The 17920-nt window shown below is 42.8% G+C and overlaps 1 protein-coding gene across 3 annotated transcripts in view; it reads right to left on the bottom strand.

The window, feature by feature from the left end:
* PHC3 (polyhomeotic homolog 3) overlaps positions 1-17920 on the bottom strand; it is a gene marked incomplete at both ends in the record, with an annotated part of 73428 nt that overhangs the window by 13163 nt on the left and 42345 nt on the right. For all 3 annotated transcript variants that reach the window (XM_080695733.1, XM_080695734.1, XM_080695732.1), the window contains 2 exons: positions 12869-13025; positions 16350-16600. In XM_080695733.1, the coding sequence (XP_080551859.1) occupies positions 12869-13025; positions 16350-16600 (408 nt within the window). The remainder of the gene's footprint in view (positions 1-12868; positions 13026-16349; positions 16601-17920) is intronic.

The raw sequence follows: 17920 nt of genomic DNA, 5'->3' as shown, positions 1-17920 counted from the left end.
CCAAAATGGTGGTAGTGGTGGCGGCCAGTATTCAGGAGAGGAAGACAGATCCAATCCAATCCATCTTGAATTTTTGAAAATATCTCCACAAAAGTAGACTGCTATTACCACACATATGCAAGAATCCTAGACAATATACTATGTAAGAAAAATGTCTGGGGCAAGTCAGAGGAAGCCAAGCCCATATTGCCGGGTTGATTCTCTGCGCCGATGTCCCGGAAGACCTAAGCTCATGGCTGCAGCGCTCTTCTGCGCTGTGTTGTATGTCAGATGTCAGGGTGTGCTTGGAGCAGCAGATCCTGCTCTCCATGGTGAGGCTGTGAGCCTCTACTTTCAGTGGTGAGATAAAATCCATTGCTGCTAGGGAATTGGGCTCTCAGCTTCCACAAATGATATGTGCTGTTTTCTCCTACTAATATACATATATATATATATATATATATATATATATATATATATATATACACACACACACACACACACACACACACACACACACACACATATATATACACACACATATATATACACACACACACACACATATATATATATATGGAGGAAAATAAGAACCTCTGTAAACATCATGCCCACAGTAAGAGTAACCAGAGCCTGCTGGGCGGCAAGGCCAGGTCAGGAGCCAGCAAGGCCGGGCCCGGAGCCTGTTGCACAGAAGGACTGGAACTGGGGCCTGCTCCATAGCAAAGGGCCAACAGGTTTCTTCAACTGTGTGGCCAGGAAGCACTAGAAGTTGCTGCTGCCTCACCTAATCTCTCAGCAGATTTCCAGACCCAAGTGACCTCTATTTAAAAAAAAATCGATGCTGGGCATGGTGGCACACACCTGTAATCCCCGTGGTTGGGAGGCTGAGACATGAGGATTGCGCAGGTTCGAAGTCAGCCTCGCTGACTTAAAAGACCCTGTTTCCAAATAAAAATAATATAAAATAGGTTTGGGAGTGTAGCCTGGAGGTAGAAGGGTTTCCAGGAACCCCAGTACCACCAAAAACATAAAAATAAAAATAAATAAAAAATAATTGGTTGTGAGTGGATCATCTGATCAAAGTTACCTTCTGGCTTTCAGGTATTCAGTAAGTGGGAATAAGTGTGGAGAAATAGAAGCTTTAATACATTGTTGGTGGGATTGCAAGTTGGTGCAACCACTTTGGAGAACAGTACAGAAGATCCTCAGAAGAAGGAAAACGAACTTCCCATATGATCCAGCAATACCACCTCTGGGTATCTACCAAAAAGAATGAAAAGCAAATACCAAACTAATGCATGAACAACCATATTCATAGCTGCACAGTTCACCATTGCCAAACTGTGGAACCAGCCAAGATGTCCTTCAACGAATGAGTGGATTTCAAAACTATGGAATATGTACACAAAGGAATTTTGCCCAGCCATAAGGGAGAACAAAATTATGGCATTTACAGTGAATTGTCACAAAAAAATAGGAGATCAGATGCTTTTCTTAATGTGCAAAATATTAGGGAGAAACGGGTAACAGGAGGAACTCTAGATGAAGAAGGGACCCTATAGAGGAGAACTAAGGTGACATATCTGAGGGGATAAGAGGGAGGAAGAGGGAAACTCTTTAAAGCACATGATATACTTACACATATCAAAGTCAATCAGGAAGCCAAGCATGGGTAGGAGGGAGTGGAAGAGAAGGGTTTAGAGATTGGGTAGGGGCTGATTGCGTGATGTGTGCATGTATATCTCCACAAGTTTCCCCCCCTCCATTGAGATGTATGACTGCAATGCACCAATAAAAATTTATTAAAAAAATAAAAAAGAGGCCCCAGTATCGGCCCTGCCTCACGGCAGGCTCCGATGCCGGCCTCAATGGCCCCAGCACCGGCCTAACCCCTCGGCAGGCTCTTATCCCAGCCTCGGATGCCCCAGTACAGTCCTTGCCTCAAGGCAGGCTCCGATCCCGGCCTCGGAGGCCCCAGCACCGGCCTTGCCTTACGGAAGGCTCCGATGCCGGCCTCGAAGGCCCCAGCAACGGCCTTGCCTTAAGGCAGGCTCCGATGCCGGCCTCGCTGGCCCCAGCACCGGCCTAGCCTCACGGCAGGCTCCAATGCCGGCCTCGTTGGCCCCAGCACCGGCCTAACCCCTCGGCAGGTTCCAATCCCGGCCACGGAGGCCTCAGTAGTGGCCTTGCCTCACAGCAAACTCTGATGTTGGCCACTGGCCCCGGCGCCTGCCTAACCCCTCAGCAGGTTCCGATCACTGTCTCTGTGGTTATGATTTTAAAGGTTCCAGGTGTAATGTATCAGATCTCTGCCTCCCCTGAGTATTGGCCACTGGCATTGCCACTGCCTCCACAGTTTCAAATCCTTCCCAGGCTCTTTTTCCACTCTGAATGTTGTCCAGTGTTCCTAAGCATGCGTGATGGTAGCATTCGACATTTGGTGTCATTTCTCCAAAAAAAATAAAGTTGGTAGGATCCGGTTTCTGCTTCTCCTGAATACAAGTCTCCACCACCATCGCGGAGAACTATTTCAACACCGCATTTCTCCTTGGTCTCTGCTAAACTCTCTCCTTACAGGTGATGTCTGAGATTCTTAACAATATAGAGAAATAGCAGTCCTCTTTCACGGTGAATTTTTCCATAAGTTCCAGTGCATTTAGATAAGTTTTGTCTGCATCTCCAGTGTCCTGGCATCCATAACGGCTTTCTTACCTCCTCTCCGATATTTTTCTTTATCTTTTTCTGTTCTGGGCCCGGTTTCTCCAGGGGTCTGGCGTGCTACTCGCAGTTCGGCCCGGGGCCCAGAGTCCCATGACCCGGGCCCCGGCAGGCGTGCCCCGGGCGCGACCCCTGCCCAGAACCCAGCGTCTTACTGGGCCCGGTTTCTCCAGGGGTCTGGCGTGCTACGCGCAGTTCGGCCCGGGGCCCAGGGTCCTGCGACCTGGGCCCCGGCTGGTGTGCGCCACGCGCGACCCCTGCCCAGAACCCAGCGTCTTACTGGGCCCGGTTTCTCCAGGGGTCTAGCGTGCTACTCGCAGTTCGGCCCGGGGCCCAGAGTCCCGTGACCCGGGCCCCATCTGGCGTGCCCCGCGCCCGACCCCTGCCCAGAACCCAGCGTCTTACTGGGCCCGGTTTCTCTAGGGTAAGAACCTGCCGAGGGGTTAGTCCGGTGCTGGGGCCAGTGAGGCCAGCATCGGAGCCTGCCATAAGGCAAGGCTGGTACTGGGGCATCCGAGGCCGGGATAAGAGCCTGCCGAGGGGTTAGGCCGGTGCTGGGGCCAGTGAGGCCGGCATCGGAGCCTGCCGTGAGGCATGGCCGGTGCTGGGGCCTCCGAGGCCAGGATAAGAGCCTGCCGAGGGGTTAGGCCGGTGCTGGGGCCAGCGAGGCCGGCACTGGAGCCTGCCATGAGGCAAGGCCGGTACTGGGGCCTCCGAGGCCGGGATTGGAGCCTGCCGAGGGGTGAGGCCGATGCTGGGGCCAGCGAGGCCGGCATTGGAGCCTGCCGTGAGGCAAGGCCGGTGCTGAGGCCTCCAAGGCCGGGATTGGAGCCTGCCTTGAGGCAAGGCCAGTACTGGGGCCTCCGAGGCCAGGATAAGAGCCTGCCGAGGGGTTAGGCCAGTGCTGGGGCCAGCAAGGCCGGCATCAGAGCCTGCCGTGAGGCAAGGCCATTACTGGGACCTCCGAGGCCGGGATAAGAGCCTGCCGAGGGGTTAGGCTGGTGCTTGGGCCAGCGAGGGCGGCATCGGAGCCTGCCGTGAGGCAAGGCTGGTACTGGGGCCTCCGAGGCCAGGATAACAACCTGCCGAAGGGCTAGACCGGTGCTGGGGTCAGCGAGGCCGGCATTGGAGCCTGCCGTGAGGCGAGGCCAGCATCGGAGCCTGCCGTGAGACATGGCCAGTGCTGGGGCCTCCTAGGCCGGAAACGGAACCTGCCGAGGGGTTAGGCCGGTGCTGGGGCCAACGAGGCCGGCATTGGAGCCTGCCGTGAGGCTAGGCCGGTGCTGGGGCCTCCCAGGCCAAGACTGGAATCCTGCCAAGGGGTTAGGCTGGTGCCGGGGCCAATGGCCAGCATCGGAGCCTGGCGTGAGGCAAGTTCACTCCTGCGGCCTCCAAGGCCGGGACCAAAGCCAGCTTAGGGGTTAGACCGGTGCAGGGGCCAGCGAGACAAGAACTGGGGCCTCCCATGAGGCAAGGCCGCTGCTTGAGCCAGCGAGGTCTGGATCAGTCCACTGAGTAGCCAGGCCACTACTGGGACCATCAAGAGTGGGATCGGTACTTGCAACGCAGCATGCACAGAGAAACATCGCAGAAAATATAAATCAGACGCTTCTCTTAATCAGCAATAACTAGGAGGAAAAGGGCAACAGGAAGAGGTTGAGCTATAGAAAGGGCCCTATAGTGAAGCAACTAATGTGACCAATCAGAGGGTATGTAATACTGGAGGACGGAGCCTCTTTAAAACGCAGGAGGTACATAAACAAATGTATCAAAGTAAATCACCAAAGAAGCGTGGGATGGAGGGAAGGGGAGGGAATGGGATGGGGGCTGGAGGAGGGCTAATTGGATGATGTGTGCTTGTATATCCTCTCAAGTCTTGTACTCCAATGTGATTGATATATGACTACAATGCACCAATTTAAAAAATAAATTAATAAAAAAAATTAAGATGGAAAAAAAATAAATAAAAATAAAATAAAATAAAATAAAAAAGAATAAATAAATGGGCTGGGGTGTCGCTTGGAGGTAGAATGCCCCCAGGTTCCATCCCCAGTACCAAAAAAACAAAAACAAACAAACAAAAAAAGCACTCTACTATGTATAACTGTTAGCTATGAGATCTTTAGGTAATCTTTCTATATTACTCATGAAGACAGGCATTCAGAAAATATAGACTAGGATAGCATGTACTTGGGAAGCTCAGCCACTCACAAATATCCCAGTTTTACTTGAGAAGCAGATTGAAAAGTGCTAAATCAAGTGAAGGTAGCAAGACCCACAAAAAAACATATTGTGAAGTAATATTTGACATTGGTAAGACGCTCATATACATTATCCTGACTAGAGAAATCATGGACTAACAAGCAGCCTTTTCTTGTGCGGTGCTGGGATCAAGCCCAGGGCCTCTTGCGTGCTAGGGGACCACTCTACCACTAACCTACATCCACATGCCCCAAGTAGCTATTTTAAGGAAATTCTCAGGACTACCTTCAATAAGTAAGTTATTAATTTGTCTCAAAACAAAAATAAAAATTGTCCCTCCAATGACAGGGTGGCTTTAAAATATTGTAACCCAGTAAGTAAGAGCATCCACCAACATATTCTAACTCCTAAGTGCATTATTTTTATTTTGTCATGCTTATAACCTGAACTGACCTTGAAAAGCCAGTACCAGAGAGAAACCCTCTCAGTAAACCACATTGCCACTGATATAACCCTACAGAGTCCGTTCTTTAAGTTGTTCCAAGAACAGGCTATGCTCAAAGCTTTGCTTCAAAAAATTTTTATTAGTTAACAAAACAATATACATCTGATAACAGAATACCTCATAAAGAAAAAGAAATTGCTGAAAAGGGGTCATGATGGCAGCAGTCGCAGTGGCAACCACGGCCACAGCAACAATAGCTGGCAGCGGCCAAATAGGACAGGTATTCCTCTGAGAAACCTCAGACACCACATTTTGGTTTAATATCTGACTGGGACAATATATAGAGACATTTATAGCCATAACTTCCTAACTAAAATATATGAAAGAAGAGAAGGACCAAGATAGCAGAGACGGGGGCGGCCAGTATTTGGGAGAGGTAGATAAAACCAATCCAACCTGCTTTGAACTGTTGAAGTAATCTCCCCAAAAGAAGACAGCTCCTGTCCCACTACTCAGGAATTCTGGACAACATACTATTCATGACTTCTTACCTAAAATATAAACGAGAAGAGACGGAACAAGATGGCGGAGACGGTGGCGGCGACCAGTATTCGGGAGACGTAGATAAATCCAATCCAACCTGCCTTGAACTGCTGGAGACATCCCCCCCAAAAACAGACTGCTCCTGCCCCACATGCTCAGGAATTCTGGACAACATACTAAGTAAGAAATATGCTCGAGAAGAGGGCCAAGATGGTGGCGGTGGCGGCGGCAGCGGCCAGGATCAGGGAGAGGCAGGTAGATTTATTCTAATCCACCATGTAATTTTGAGGAAATCTTCCCAAAAGTAGACTGTTTCTGCCCAACATGCTCAGGAACCCTGGACAACATACTATGTAAGAAAAATGTACGGGGCGCGGGTCAGCCAGTGCCGCGCGTCCTGGGAGCCAAGGGCTCTCCTGACTGCCATGTTCCTCTCAGCAGCCTGCAAAAGACACGTACTGTTTTCTTTCTTCTTCTTTTTTTTTTTGGTGGTACTGGGATTCCTGGAAGTCATTCTACCTCCGGGCTACACTCCCAGACCTATTTTTACATTTTTATTTGGAAAAAGGGTCTCCTAAGCCAACACGCACGGCTGGCTTCGAACCTGCGCGATCATCCTGTCTCCACCTCCCAAGCGCAGGGATTACAAGCGTGCGCCACCACGCCTGGCTTACTATTTTCTTTTACTAAAAAATATTATGCCAGGCGTGGTGGCGCACGCTTGTAATGTGCACTCTTGTAATCCCCACGCTTGGAAGGCAGAGACAGGAGGATCGCACAGGTTCAAAGCCAGCAGCGCTGGCTTAAGATACCCTGTTTCCAAATAAAAAATATAAAAACTAGGTCTGGCAGTGTAGCCCGGAGGTAGAAGGGCTTCCAAGAACCCCAATACCACAAAACAATATATATTGAAGAGGGAGGAAGATGGAAGATGGTTAGCAGTGGCAGAATAGGATATGCATCCCCCTGAGAAACCATGGACAACAGATTTTGATTTAATAACTGAATGGGACAACACACAGAAACATTTCCAGTCATGACTTCCCATCTGAAATATAGGAGAGAGAGTGGAAAGTGGCGGAATTAGCGGCAAGACAGCAGCCTCTAGAAAAGTGATTTTTGAAGGAATATCCCAGAAAAGATCAGAAAGCAGACTGCTCCTGCCACCCATGCACAAGAATACTTAACAACGTACTCTAGGAGAGACCAAGAAGGCAGTGGTGGCGGCCAGTATTCAGCAGAGGCAGGTAGATCCAACCAAATCCACCTTGAATTTTTGAAGAAATCTCTCCAAAAGTAGACTGCTTCTGCCCCACATGCTCAGAAAATCTGAACAACATACTATATAAGAAAAAGTTTTGCGGAGATGGAATGGACCAAGATGGCAGTAGCGGGCAGCAGGCAGTATATGGGAGAGGCAGACAGATCTACTCCAATCCACCTTGAATTTTTGAAAATATCTCCCCAAAAGTAGAGTGCTCTTGCCACACATGTGCAAGAATTCTGGATACCATACTATGTAAGAAAAATGTCCAGAGCAAGTCAGAGGGCGCCCCACCCATATTGCTGGGCTGATTTGCCGCACAGGTGTCCTGGGAGACCTCAGCTAATGGCCGCTGTGCTCCACTGCGCTGCGCTGGGGGCCAGGGTGTGCTTGGATCAGCGGATCCTACTCTCCATGGTGAGGCTGTGAGCCTCCGCTTTCAGTGGGGTGATAAAATCCACTGCTGCTAGGGAATTGAACTCTCAGCTTCTGCACATGACATGTGCTGTTTTCTCCTACTGAAAAAAAAAAAAAATACAGAGGGAAAAATGGAAATCTCTGTAAACATCCTGCTCACAGTGACAGGAACCAGAGCCTACGGAATGGCATGGCCGGGTCTGGAGCCAGCAAGGTGGGGCCCGGAGCCTGTTGCACGCAGGCCTGGAACTGGGGCCTGCTTCACAGCAAAGGGCCAGCGGGTTTCTTCAGCTGTGTGGCCAGGAAGCACTAGAAGCTGCCGCTGCCTACCTAATCTCTCAGCAGATTTCCAGATCCAAGTGAACTCTATTAAAAAAGAAATTGGTTGAGCTGGGCGTGGTGGCGCACGCTTGTAATCCCTGCGAGAAGCAGAGACAGGAGGATCGCACAGGTTCAAAGGCAGCTGTGCTGACTTAAGAGACCCTGTTTCCAAATTTAAAAAGTATAAAATAGGTCTAGGAGTGTTCCCCGGATGTAGAAGGGTTTCCAGGAACCCCAGTACCACAAAAAAAAAAAAAAAAAAAACAAAAACTGGTTGTGAAAAAAAAAAAGAGAGAAGAGAAATACCAAACAGATATATACATATGGTTTAAGGTTAACAGCCTAACAAAGGTAAAATATCAGGGTTTTTTGTTTTGTTTTGTTTTTGCAGTAATGGGGCTGGAACCCAAGGGCATTCTACCTCCAAACTACACTCCCAGCCCTATTTTTTATTCTTTGTTTTGAGAGAGGGTCTCAGTGAGTTACAAAGGGCCTAAGTAACTAAGGCTGCCCATAAACCACGATCCTCCTGTCTCAGCCTCCCAAATGCTGGGATTCCAAGCATGCACCACCACACCTGGCTAAAAGATGTTTTATTCTTTAAAATGAAATGAGAAATATTAATAGCTCAAAAACAATACTATGGCAATATGTGAAGGTATTACTACAATTTCACTAACATGTTCAGGAAAGGAAGAGGAGGAGCAGGGTGGCACGTGGAGGGAAATACGCCAAGAACTGTGTGCTTGCATGTTTTTATTACAATAAACTTCACTATATGCATAATTGCAATGCCCTAATAAAAATAATTAAATATATATTCTTCTACAAAAAAGAGTCTATTCTAGTGTTAGTCTATGTTTTTTTTTAACAAATCTGATGATAATCCAATTCACTTTCGTGTTTTATTCATATTTGTGAATAAAAATTGCAGAACCAATTTTTTTTTTTTCTGGTGCTAGGGTGAAACCCAGGGGTTTTTCCACCTCCAGGCTATATTCCCATACCTTTTTTATACTTTATTTGAGAACAGGGTCTCACTAACTTGCTGGAAGCCTCACTAAGTAGCTGAGGCTGGCTTCGACCTGTGCAATCCTCCTGTTTCAGTCTCTTAAGTGCTGGGATTACAAGCGTGCACCACCAAGCCCAGCCCAGAACCAACCAAATTTAAAACCAATATTGATTTAGCTAAAAACAAATATTAAAGCTGGGCATGGTGGAGCTTGCTTGTAATCCCAGCATACGGGAGGCTGAGACCGGAGGATCGTGGTTTGCAGAAAGCCTCAGCTACTTAGCGAGGCCATTTCCAACTCAGTGAGACCATTTCAAAATATAAAAGACTAAAAATAGGACTGGGGGTGTAGCTCAGAGGTACAATGTCCCTGGGTTCCACCCCCAGTACCGCAAAAAATAAATAAATAAAAATAAAAACAAAAACAAATAATGATTTAGCTAAAATATAATTCTGTAGTAGAAATACCTGATAATTCTCCAGCATTCATTTTTCACTTTCCCCCACAGAACACAAAACCCTGGGAACACAGCTAGCCAGGATAAAAACTAGATTCTGCCCTGGTATGACTGATTTCTGACCACTGGGGTGTGAGTGAAGCGCTCACAAATTCCAGATGGTGCCCTTTCCCCTATCTAAATGGTTTGAATGTGATGGTAAGATCAGCCATCATGGCGATGAGAGCAACATTCTAGGGATGACACAGACATAAGACACTGGAGTTAGGGTACCACCATCACCAAGGCTTTGGACTGTGGACCTTTGGATTATGTCAGAGAAAAATAACCTTCTATCTTAACTAATTGAGCATTATCATGGGTCTCTTTTAGAATGGCCAACCCGTAGCCGGGTGTGGTGGTGCACGCTTATAATCCCCACACTTGGGAGAAGCCAGCCTCAGCTACTTAGTGAGACCCTGTTCCAAAATAAAATATAAAATAGGGCTGGGAGTATAGCCCGGAGGTAGAAAAGCCTCTGGGTTCCACCCCCAGTACCACAAAAAAAAAAAGAATGGCCAACCTCTATCTTAGTGTTAAGTCCCACATTTCTTTGTGTGAAGAATCACTTCTGCCTGGGGATAGGGATTATGAGGATTGAACTAAGGAGCATTCTACCTCCAGGCTACATCCCCAGCCCTATTTTGCTTTTATTTTGAAACAGGGTCTTGCTAAATTGCTAAAGGCCTCACTAAATTGTTGAGGCTGGCCCCACCCTGCAACCCTTTTGTTTCAGCCTCCTAAGAACTGTGATTACAGGTGTGCACCACCACTCATTGCTAGGAATCATTGGCTAGAAATAATTTTTTTGTGGTAGGTCTAGGGACAGAATTCAGGGGCATTCAACCTCTGAGCTACAACCCCTACCCTATTTTGTTTTAATTCTTTCTTTTGAAACAAGGTCTCATTAAGTTGCAGAGGGCCTCACTAAGTAGCTGAGGCTCTGGTCTCCACCTCCTAAATGCTGGGATTACAAGCATGTGTCACCACACCCAGCCCTAGGAATCACTTTTTAATTCCCCAACATACAAAATCACATGAGGATCAGCAGGAAAGAGAGGCAATAAGATAAAAAACACATCAGTATAATGATTTGCCAGCAAAGACAATAAGATATTTTGATAAATCAAAATCTATTAGTTGGAGATTCTGGTCACAAAACCAGTCCAAATAAAACCATAGTTTACCCTTTAAACAAACAACATTCCTTACCATGATGATTTTTTATACTGAAACTATATATATACTACTAAAACCAAAGCCACTAAATAAAAGTGATATACCATTTCACCCTATAGTACTTCCGAAACTCATTCTACGAAACCAGCATCACCTTAATCCCCAAAACAAATAAAGATACCTCAAGAAAAGAAAATTACAGACCATTATCACTAATGAACATAGATGCAAACATTCAACCCAGTGAGACCCTGTTTCAAAATAAAAATAAAACAGGGCTGAGAGTGTAGCTTGGAGGTAGAATGCCTGAGTTCAACATCCCCAGTAAAACACACACACTCCCAAAAGCATATGCTGGACAAATGATAGCCTTTACAACAAATGGTGCTGAGAAAACTGCTTATCCATTTGTAGAAGATGGAATTAATCCCCAACCTCTCACTCTGCACAAGGGTTAACTCAAGATGAATCAAGATCTAGAACTCAGATAAGAAATTTTGCAATTAGTAGGAGAAAGCATGGCAGCAACACTGCAACATATAGGTACTGGTGGAAACTTCCTCAAGAAGACCCCAAAAGTTCAGTAAATTAAAACAAGAATTAGTAAATGAGTTGGCATCATATGAAAAAGTTTCTGTGCAACAAAAGAAAGCAAGAATCTAAAGCAAGCCTACAGAATGGGAAAAGATCTTTGCCAGCTACTCTTCTGCTGGAGGACTTATATCTATAGAAATACAAAGAGCTTAAAATTTAATGCTTAAATTTAAAAACAACCCAATTTTAAAAAGTGAGCAATTCATCTGACTAGATACTTTCCCCCCAAACACTTGAATGATGAAAAACTGAAATTATAAAATTACCTTAGGATATTTAGTACATTTCATGTAATTACTTCTCCAGTGTACTTGGTATCTTCGCTGCCATACTCTGCTGCCTTGTCCTCTCGACCTACCCTTTGCTTTGTCTCCGTTCAAACTTTTCTACCTCTTCCCACCAGAACTGTAGGTATCAACTACATGCCTAATTTCTAAATAGACCAGCAGAGTTCCCAAAAACACTCTTTTGTTCATATCTCCTCCTGCCCTGAGATTTTACCTAACCCCAATTAGAATGGCAGTTATTAAAAACACAATCATTAAGCACAACAACAAATGCTGGCAAGGATGTGGAGAAGTGGGAACTCTAATACATTGTTGGTGGGATTGTAATCATGCAACCACTTTGGAGAACAATATAGAAGATCCTCAAAAGATGGGAATGAACCTACCATATGACCCAACAATACCACTTCTGGGTATCTACCCGAAAGAACTGAAACCAAACTACCTAATGTCTGTATATCTATGTTCATAGCTGCACAATTCATAATTGCCAAACATGGAACTAGCCACTAAGCTGAACATGAGACTGAAGCAGGGGGGAGAGAATGGGGTAGGAATTGTAGAAGGGCTAAATAATGAGTCACGTGTGCATGTGTGCCTCTACCATCCTGTACCTCATCAAGATGTATGATTACAATGAACCAATAATTTTTTTTTTTAAGTCAAAAGCCAGGCATGGTGGCACATGCCTGTAATCCTAGTACTTGGGAGGCTGAGACAGGAGGATTGCAGGTTCGAGGACAGCCTCAGCAAGTACTGAGACTTGCAACAACCAATATACCCTGTTTCCAAATAAGAAATAAAATTGGGCTGGGGGGTATAGCTGGAAGATAGAATGCCTCTGAGTTCAAACCCCAGTACCACCAAAAAAAAAAAAAACAAAATGACTGTACACTAATCTTGCACTCTTTCTCTCAAAAAAATATATTATTATATAATTTCCCCTAAACACTTGAATACATAGTGAAAGAATGAGATTACAGATTACCTTAGGAAATTAGACAGTGAAGTATTTTATATATATAATTTTTTGGTGGCACTGAGGACTGAACTAGGGGCATTCTACCTCAAAGCTATACCCCCAGCTCACCTCTTTTTTTAAAGAGGGTCACATTATGCTTATGAGTCTCACTACCTGCTAAAGCTGGTCTCCAAACTATCTGAGACTACCAAGTACTGGGATTACAGGCATGTATCACCATGCCCAGCTCCTAATCTTGCTATTTTAGTTATTTAGTCATTAAGAATCTGCTTAGCTTTCCCATTGTTTTAGTCAAATAATACCCTGTATAAGAATAAAAGTGAATATTTTTAAGTGAAAATCTATGCAGATTAAGAATCCATGTTCTATTTCAAGAAATAAAAGTCAAGATGAGTTAAAGGGTATTGTAAGTGAAATCCACAAACCTTCAGCAATGTCTTCCATCTCTGTGTCAGATGAGTTATCTGCATGCTTTGTATTATTCTGTAGTTCTTGCTGAACACACACAGAATTTATCACCTGATTATCCAAGTGAGGCCTTTTTTTTGCAGGTTGTTCTATTAGTAAAGATGAACGACTCACCTTTAAAAAGGATAGAGAATAAAATGAAATAATCTCTGAAAAACACTCAAAATCGGTTAAAATACCTTTTGAGATGAATGATGATTATAATTTCTTGTTCACTGATCAGATCCATTCATTAAGCACTTTATTCCTCAGACGAGGGTTAAGTAGTCTGGACATAACACTTTCTATTCACCAGCAGACTGAATACTTCAAGCATCTGACAAATGGAGTCTTAGTTTAGGTAAGTAGTTAAAACATAAGTCTTGAAACTTAGTGGTTCCTAATATTCAGAATACAACTGATCACATTATCCTGAACTATGAATGTTCCAGTAGTTCTGTCTACCACTGAAAAGCAATGCTAAAACAATTAGTTTATGTAGGAATCGGGTGGGTGGTTTGATTCTCTGTTTTGCCATGTTGGGGACAGAAGCTAGGGTTTGCACTTGCTACACAAGAGCTGTGCCACTTCCCTTCCCCTTTTTTCTTAACTTTAAAATTTTATATCTGGGCATGGTGGCATAGGCTTGTAACCCTAGTACTTGTGAGGCTGAGACAGACAGTTTCAAGACCAGCCTCAGCAAATTAATGAGGCCCTGTTTCAAAATAAAAAAAAAATAAAATAGGACTAGGGGTAGAGCTCAAGAGATAGAATGCCGCTGGGTTCAATCTCCAGTACTACACACGTACACAAATTATTATTACTCAATTAACAATTACCTCTTAGGTTCTATGAGGTGACTAATCTTTTTTTTTTCTTCTTCCAGAAACTATTGTTCTCCATATGAATGCAACACAAATAAAAGATAAGTGATTTTTATTTTAAAGGGGTGGAGATGAAACCCAGGGCCTTTCACATGCTGAGGCAGGTATTCCACCACTGGGCTACACCCCCAGCCCACATTGTATATATGTTACAGATGAGCGTATTTAGGTTATTTCTTTACAAAACAGAATCAAAACTAGACGGCAAGTCTCCTAACTCCTTGCTGAGCAACCTAACCCACTATAATGACAAGAGAAATGAAAACTCTTCAAACACTGTTAACATCAACAATAAAATAGTTACTACATTCAATATATCCAGTTGTCATAAATACTTATTTTAGAAATATTTTCAAGAGAAACAATTCACATAATAAATGTTTGCTGATTCTCTAAGGTAAGCCTTCGGACAATCTAAAAAAGATGATTAGAACATAATCCCAGTATTTGGGAGACTGAGACAGAAGGATCATAGATTCACAGTCAATCTCAGCAACTTAGTGAAAATTTCAGTAATTTTTTTTTTTTTTTTTTTTTTTTGTGGTACTGGGGATAGAACCCAGGGGCCTTCTACCTCTGGGCTACACTCCCAGGCCCATTTTATATTTTATTTAGAAACAGGGTCTCTTAAACCAGCTGAGGCTGGCTTCGAACCTGTGCGATCCTCCTGTCTCAACCTCCCAAGCGCGGGTATTACAAGCGTGCGCCACCACGCCCGGCTTAAAATTTCAGTAATTTAAGTGAGACCCTGTTTCCAAATAAAAAATAAAAAAGAGTGGGGGGTGTGGCTCAGAGGAAGAATGCTCCTGGGTGCAGGCCCTAGTGTAAGACAGATAGGCAAACAGACATAGAGACAGACAAAAAGAAATGATATATAAAAGTTGTTCCTAGAAAAGAATAAAGGTAATATTCAATGCTGATGAAAATAATCTGACAATATATCAAGTCTTGTGTGTGTTTGTGTGTATGTGTACATATATAGACAGAATAATCCTACTCCTAGGAATTTAGGTTAAGAAAGTTATTTAAAATAAAGATGACAATATATACACAAAGATAGTCTTTTCATAATTTTGTGTGTGTGTGTGTGTGTGTGCATAGTTCTGGAGACTGAATCCAGGGATTCAAACATTAGGTACTGCTGAGCTATATCCCCAGCCCCTCAAAAGAAAAATTTTTTCCCAACAATGATGGGAGGATTACATAAATTACGGTTGTCCATAAGTACATTATGAAAACTTTAAAACTTCTATAACCTGAAAAACAAAAGTTCTAATTGTCACAATAATAGCTACAGCTACTAAATATCAGTCACTACATAAATTAATTCTCAACAACAAACAAGAGCAAGGTATCATCTCCACCTGACAAAACAGCAAAACAAAGAAAAGAAAGGCTGAACAAACTGACAAGAGTTACACAGTCAATACACAGTACAGCCAGGATTTAAACACTTTCAGTTACACATACGATTTTGAGTATTACTCCATCTACTGTATCAACAATTTTATAGGAGATTCAAGTTCAAGACACACAAATGAACACAATGGCAACTGTTAATCAACCATCAAAATTCAAGATTTTTCTCCCATGAATCCGAAAATTCAGATGATTTAAAGATCTTCAAGAGAAGCATTTATGTTTTTATATTTACTTGTCTTTGGTTTATTATCTAAGAAAAAATGTTCATCTCTAGGTATCATATAAATTATGTATGACTATAGCTTGTATCAAACTATAAGACTTGTAGAAACAGAGTATCTGTCATGTGAGGTGAACATTTAAAGAACTTTCAAAATCTGATTGAAGGCTAAAATTAAAGAATGAGAAAATCTACTTGGTAACTATAAACCATTAAGTGGGTAGTTTCATATGTATTAAGGCACTGACAAGTGACTATTTTCTGCATCCAAGTTAAAGGTGACAAAGTAAAATTCCCTCAAAAAGAAAAAAAGAAAACTGCTTATTTCATTGGATAAAACTTCCAAGTACTCTTCTCAAGAATTAATTGAAAAATTAATTGAAAAATTAATGAAGCTGGGCGTGGTGGCACACGCATGTAATCCCAGCATTTGGGAGGCTGAGACAGGAAGATCCGGGTTCGCAGACAGCCTCAGCTACTTTAGTGAGGCTCTTTGCAACTCAGTGAGACCCTGTTTCAAAATAAAGAGTAAAAAATAGGGCTGGGGGTGTAGCCCAGAGGTAGAATGCCGCTGGGTTCCATCCCCAGTACCGCAAAAAAAAAAAAAGAAGAAAAAGAAAAAAATTAATAAAAAAATAAAACTGTTTATTTCATTGATTTCATTGGATAAAATTTCCAGTACCCTTCTCAAAAATTAAAAAAAACTAATGACTCCTATACTCTGAATTTTTTCCTACTTTATACATTTAAAGGGATAGCATAAAACTGTAGCAATATATTTGGAATTTATATATAAGATATAGAATTAGAATCTAGGTAAAAATTAGCAACCGTTTTGAAATAAAATTATAAGTTTTCTCTTATAGAACATTAATAGCCAATTTTTTAAAAAGCATTTTGTGAATAATATCTACAAATATGCTTGCTACTTACAGGAAATGGCTCCAATCCCTCCTGAATCACAAAGCCTTCAATAACATGAGTCAAGATCTGTGGCTTAACAATTGCCTGTGGAGGCTTGTTTTCTATGTTGGGAATACTATTGGGCATAGATGTACTATGACTCCTTGTGGTAGCAGCTGGAAGTAAGAGTGGAGGTGGAGGAATAGAAACATGTGCGGGATCTGATGGAGATTTAATTACTGAAGCACTGACTGACGCCACAGCAGGTAATTCCACTTGCTCTGAAAAAAAAGTTAGTTTTTGATCTTTAGCATTTTGTCCATGTAAATATAAAAGAGCATTAAAGAAGAAACAGGAATAACAATAATACTCAATATCTGCTGTCTTCAAAAACTGTTCTAAAAACTTTGTTCTCATTTAGTTTGTACAATAAACCTACAAGGTAGAAACTACTATTATCCTCATTTTATAGAAGAAAAGGGCAACTTGATCAAAGTTCTCATTCAAACATTGTATAAAAAAAATTACCCCCATAAGACATGAAGATATTTTAGAGTATCAACTCAAGAGTAACTACAAAATGGTTAGTGGGTATTTTTGCTTGTTTGTTTTTTAAGCTACACAGATATTAAATCCTATGTTTCTGTTCCTATACTCCAAAATGTTATGAGCAGGAAGGCAAATACTCTGAAAATAAGAAAGGATGATGAAATCCACAGAATAGATAGAAATTTTAATGATTCATACAAGTCATCACCCTTCACTTCAAGCAATAAGACTCCTGTAAATTCTCACATAAATGGTCTATAATCTTTTTTAACTTTTCAATGGCACTGTGTATGTTTATTTTTTGAAATATTGTGACACCAGTCAAGTACAAAATGTTGAGGATGAAAATGAGAACCATAGTAAAATACATCTGACAGCCCATGATGAAGCCTGACTGCTCATTTGTAGCACCAGGTCTTTATTGCCTGTTCTAATGTGTTAAGATGGAACCATTAACCATCTGAGAATATAATTGAGTACAGATGTCTTGGGGCCAGGGTAGGGTACGCATGTAAAAACAGTAACAATATTACAGAATACTTATCCAGGTATCATATTTAATACCTTACATGTTATAACTAATTTAATATTTACAACTACCCTATTCTTATTCTTATCTCCACCTTACAGATGAGAAAACCAAGACACAGAGAGATTAAGTTGCTTTCCTTAATGGTACTAACCCCAAGTAGTTTGATTCTAGAGACTATGCTCTCAACTTTTTGTTAACTTCTCTCCACCATTAGTAGAGAAATGATTGAACTGACATCACCTATCATATATGCTCAAAATAAAGCCCAGTTAGGTAAAGAAAAAGAAAGAACAGGAGGCCCTGAAGACTAAAACTCAGAAAATAAGCATAGTGTAGTAGGGGCTGGGATATATAGCTCAGCAGGAGAGTGCTTGCCTAGCATTCACAAGGCCAAGGTTCAATCTCAAGCACAACAAAAGTTAAAAATAAAAATAATAAAATAGATAGCCAGGTGTGGTGGCTCACGCTTGTAATCCTAGCATTTGGGAAGCTGAGACAGGAGAATTTCAGTTTGCAGACA

Source organism: Muscardinus avellanarius (genome assembly GCF_963383645.1).
Source record: "Muscardinus avellanarius genome assembly, chromosome: 5".
Lineage (NCBI taxonomy): Eukaryota > Metazoa > Chordata > Mammalia > Rodentia > Gliridae > Muscardinus > Muscardinus avellanarius.
Note: the sequence above shows the minus strand (reverse complement) of the source record. Positions and strands in the feature narration are given on the sequence as shown.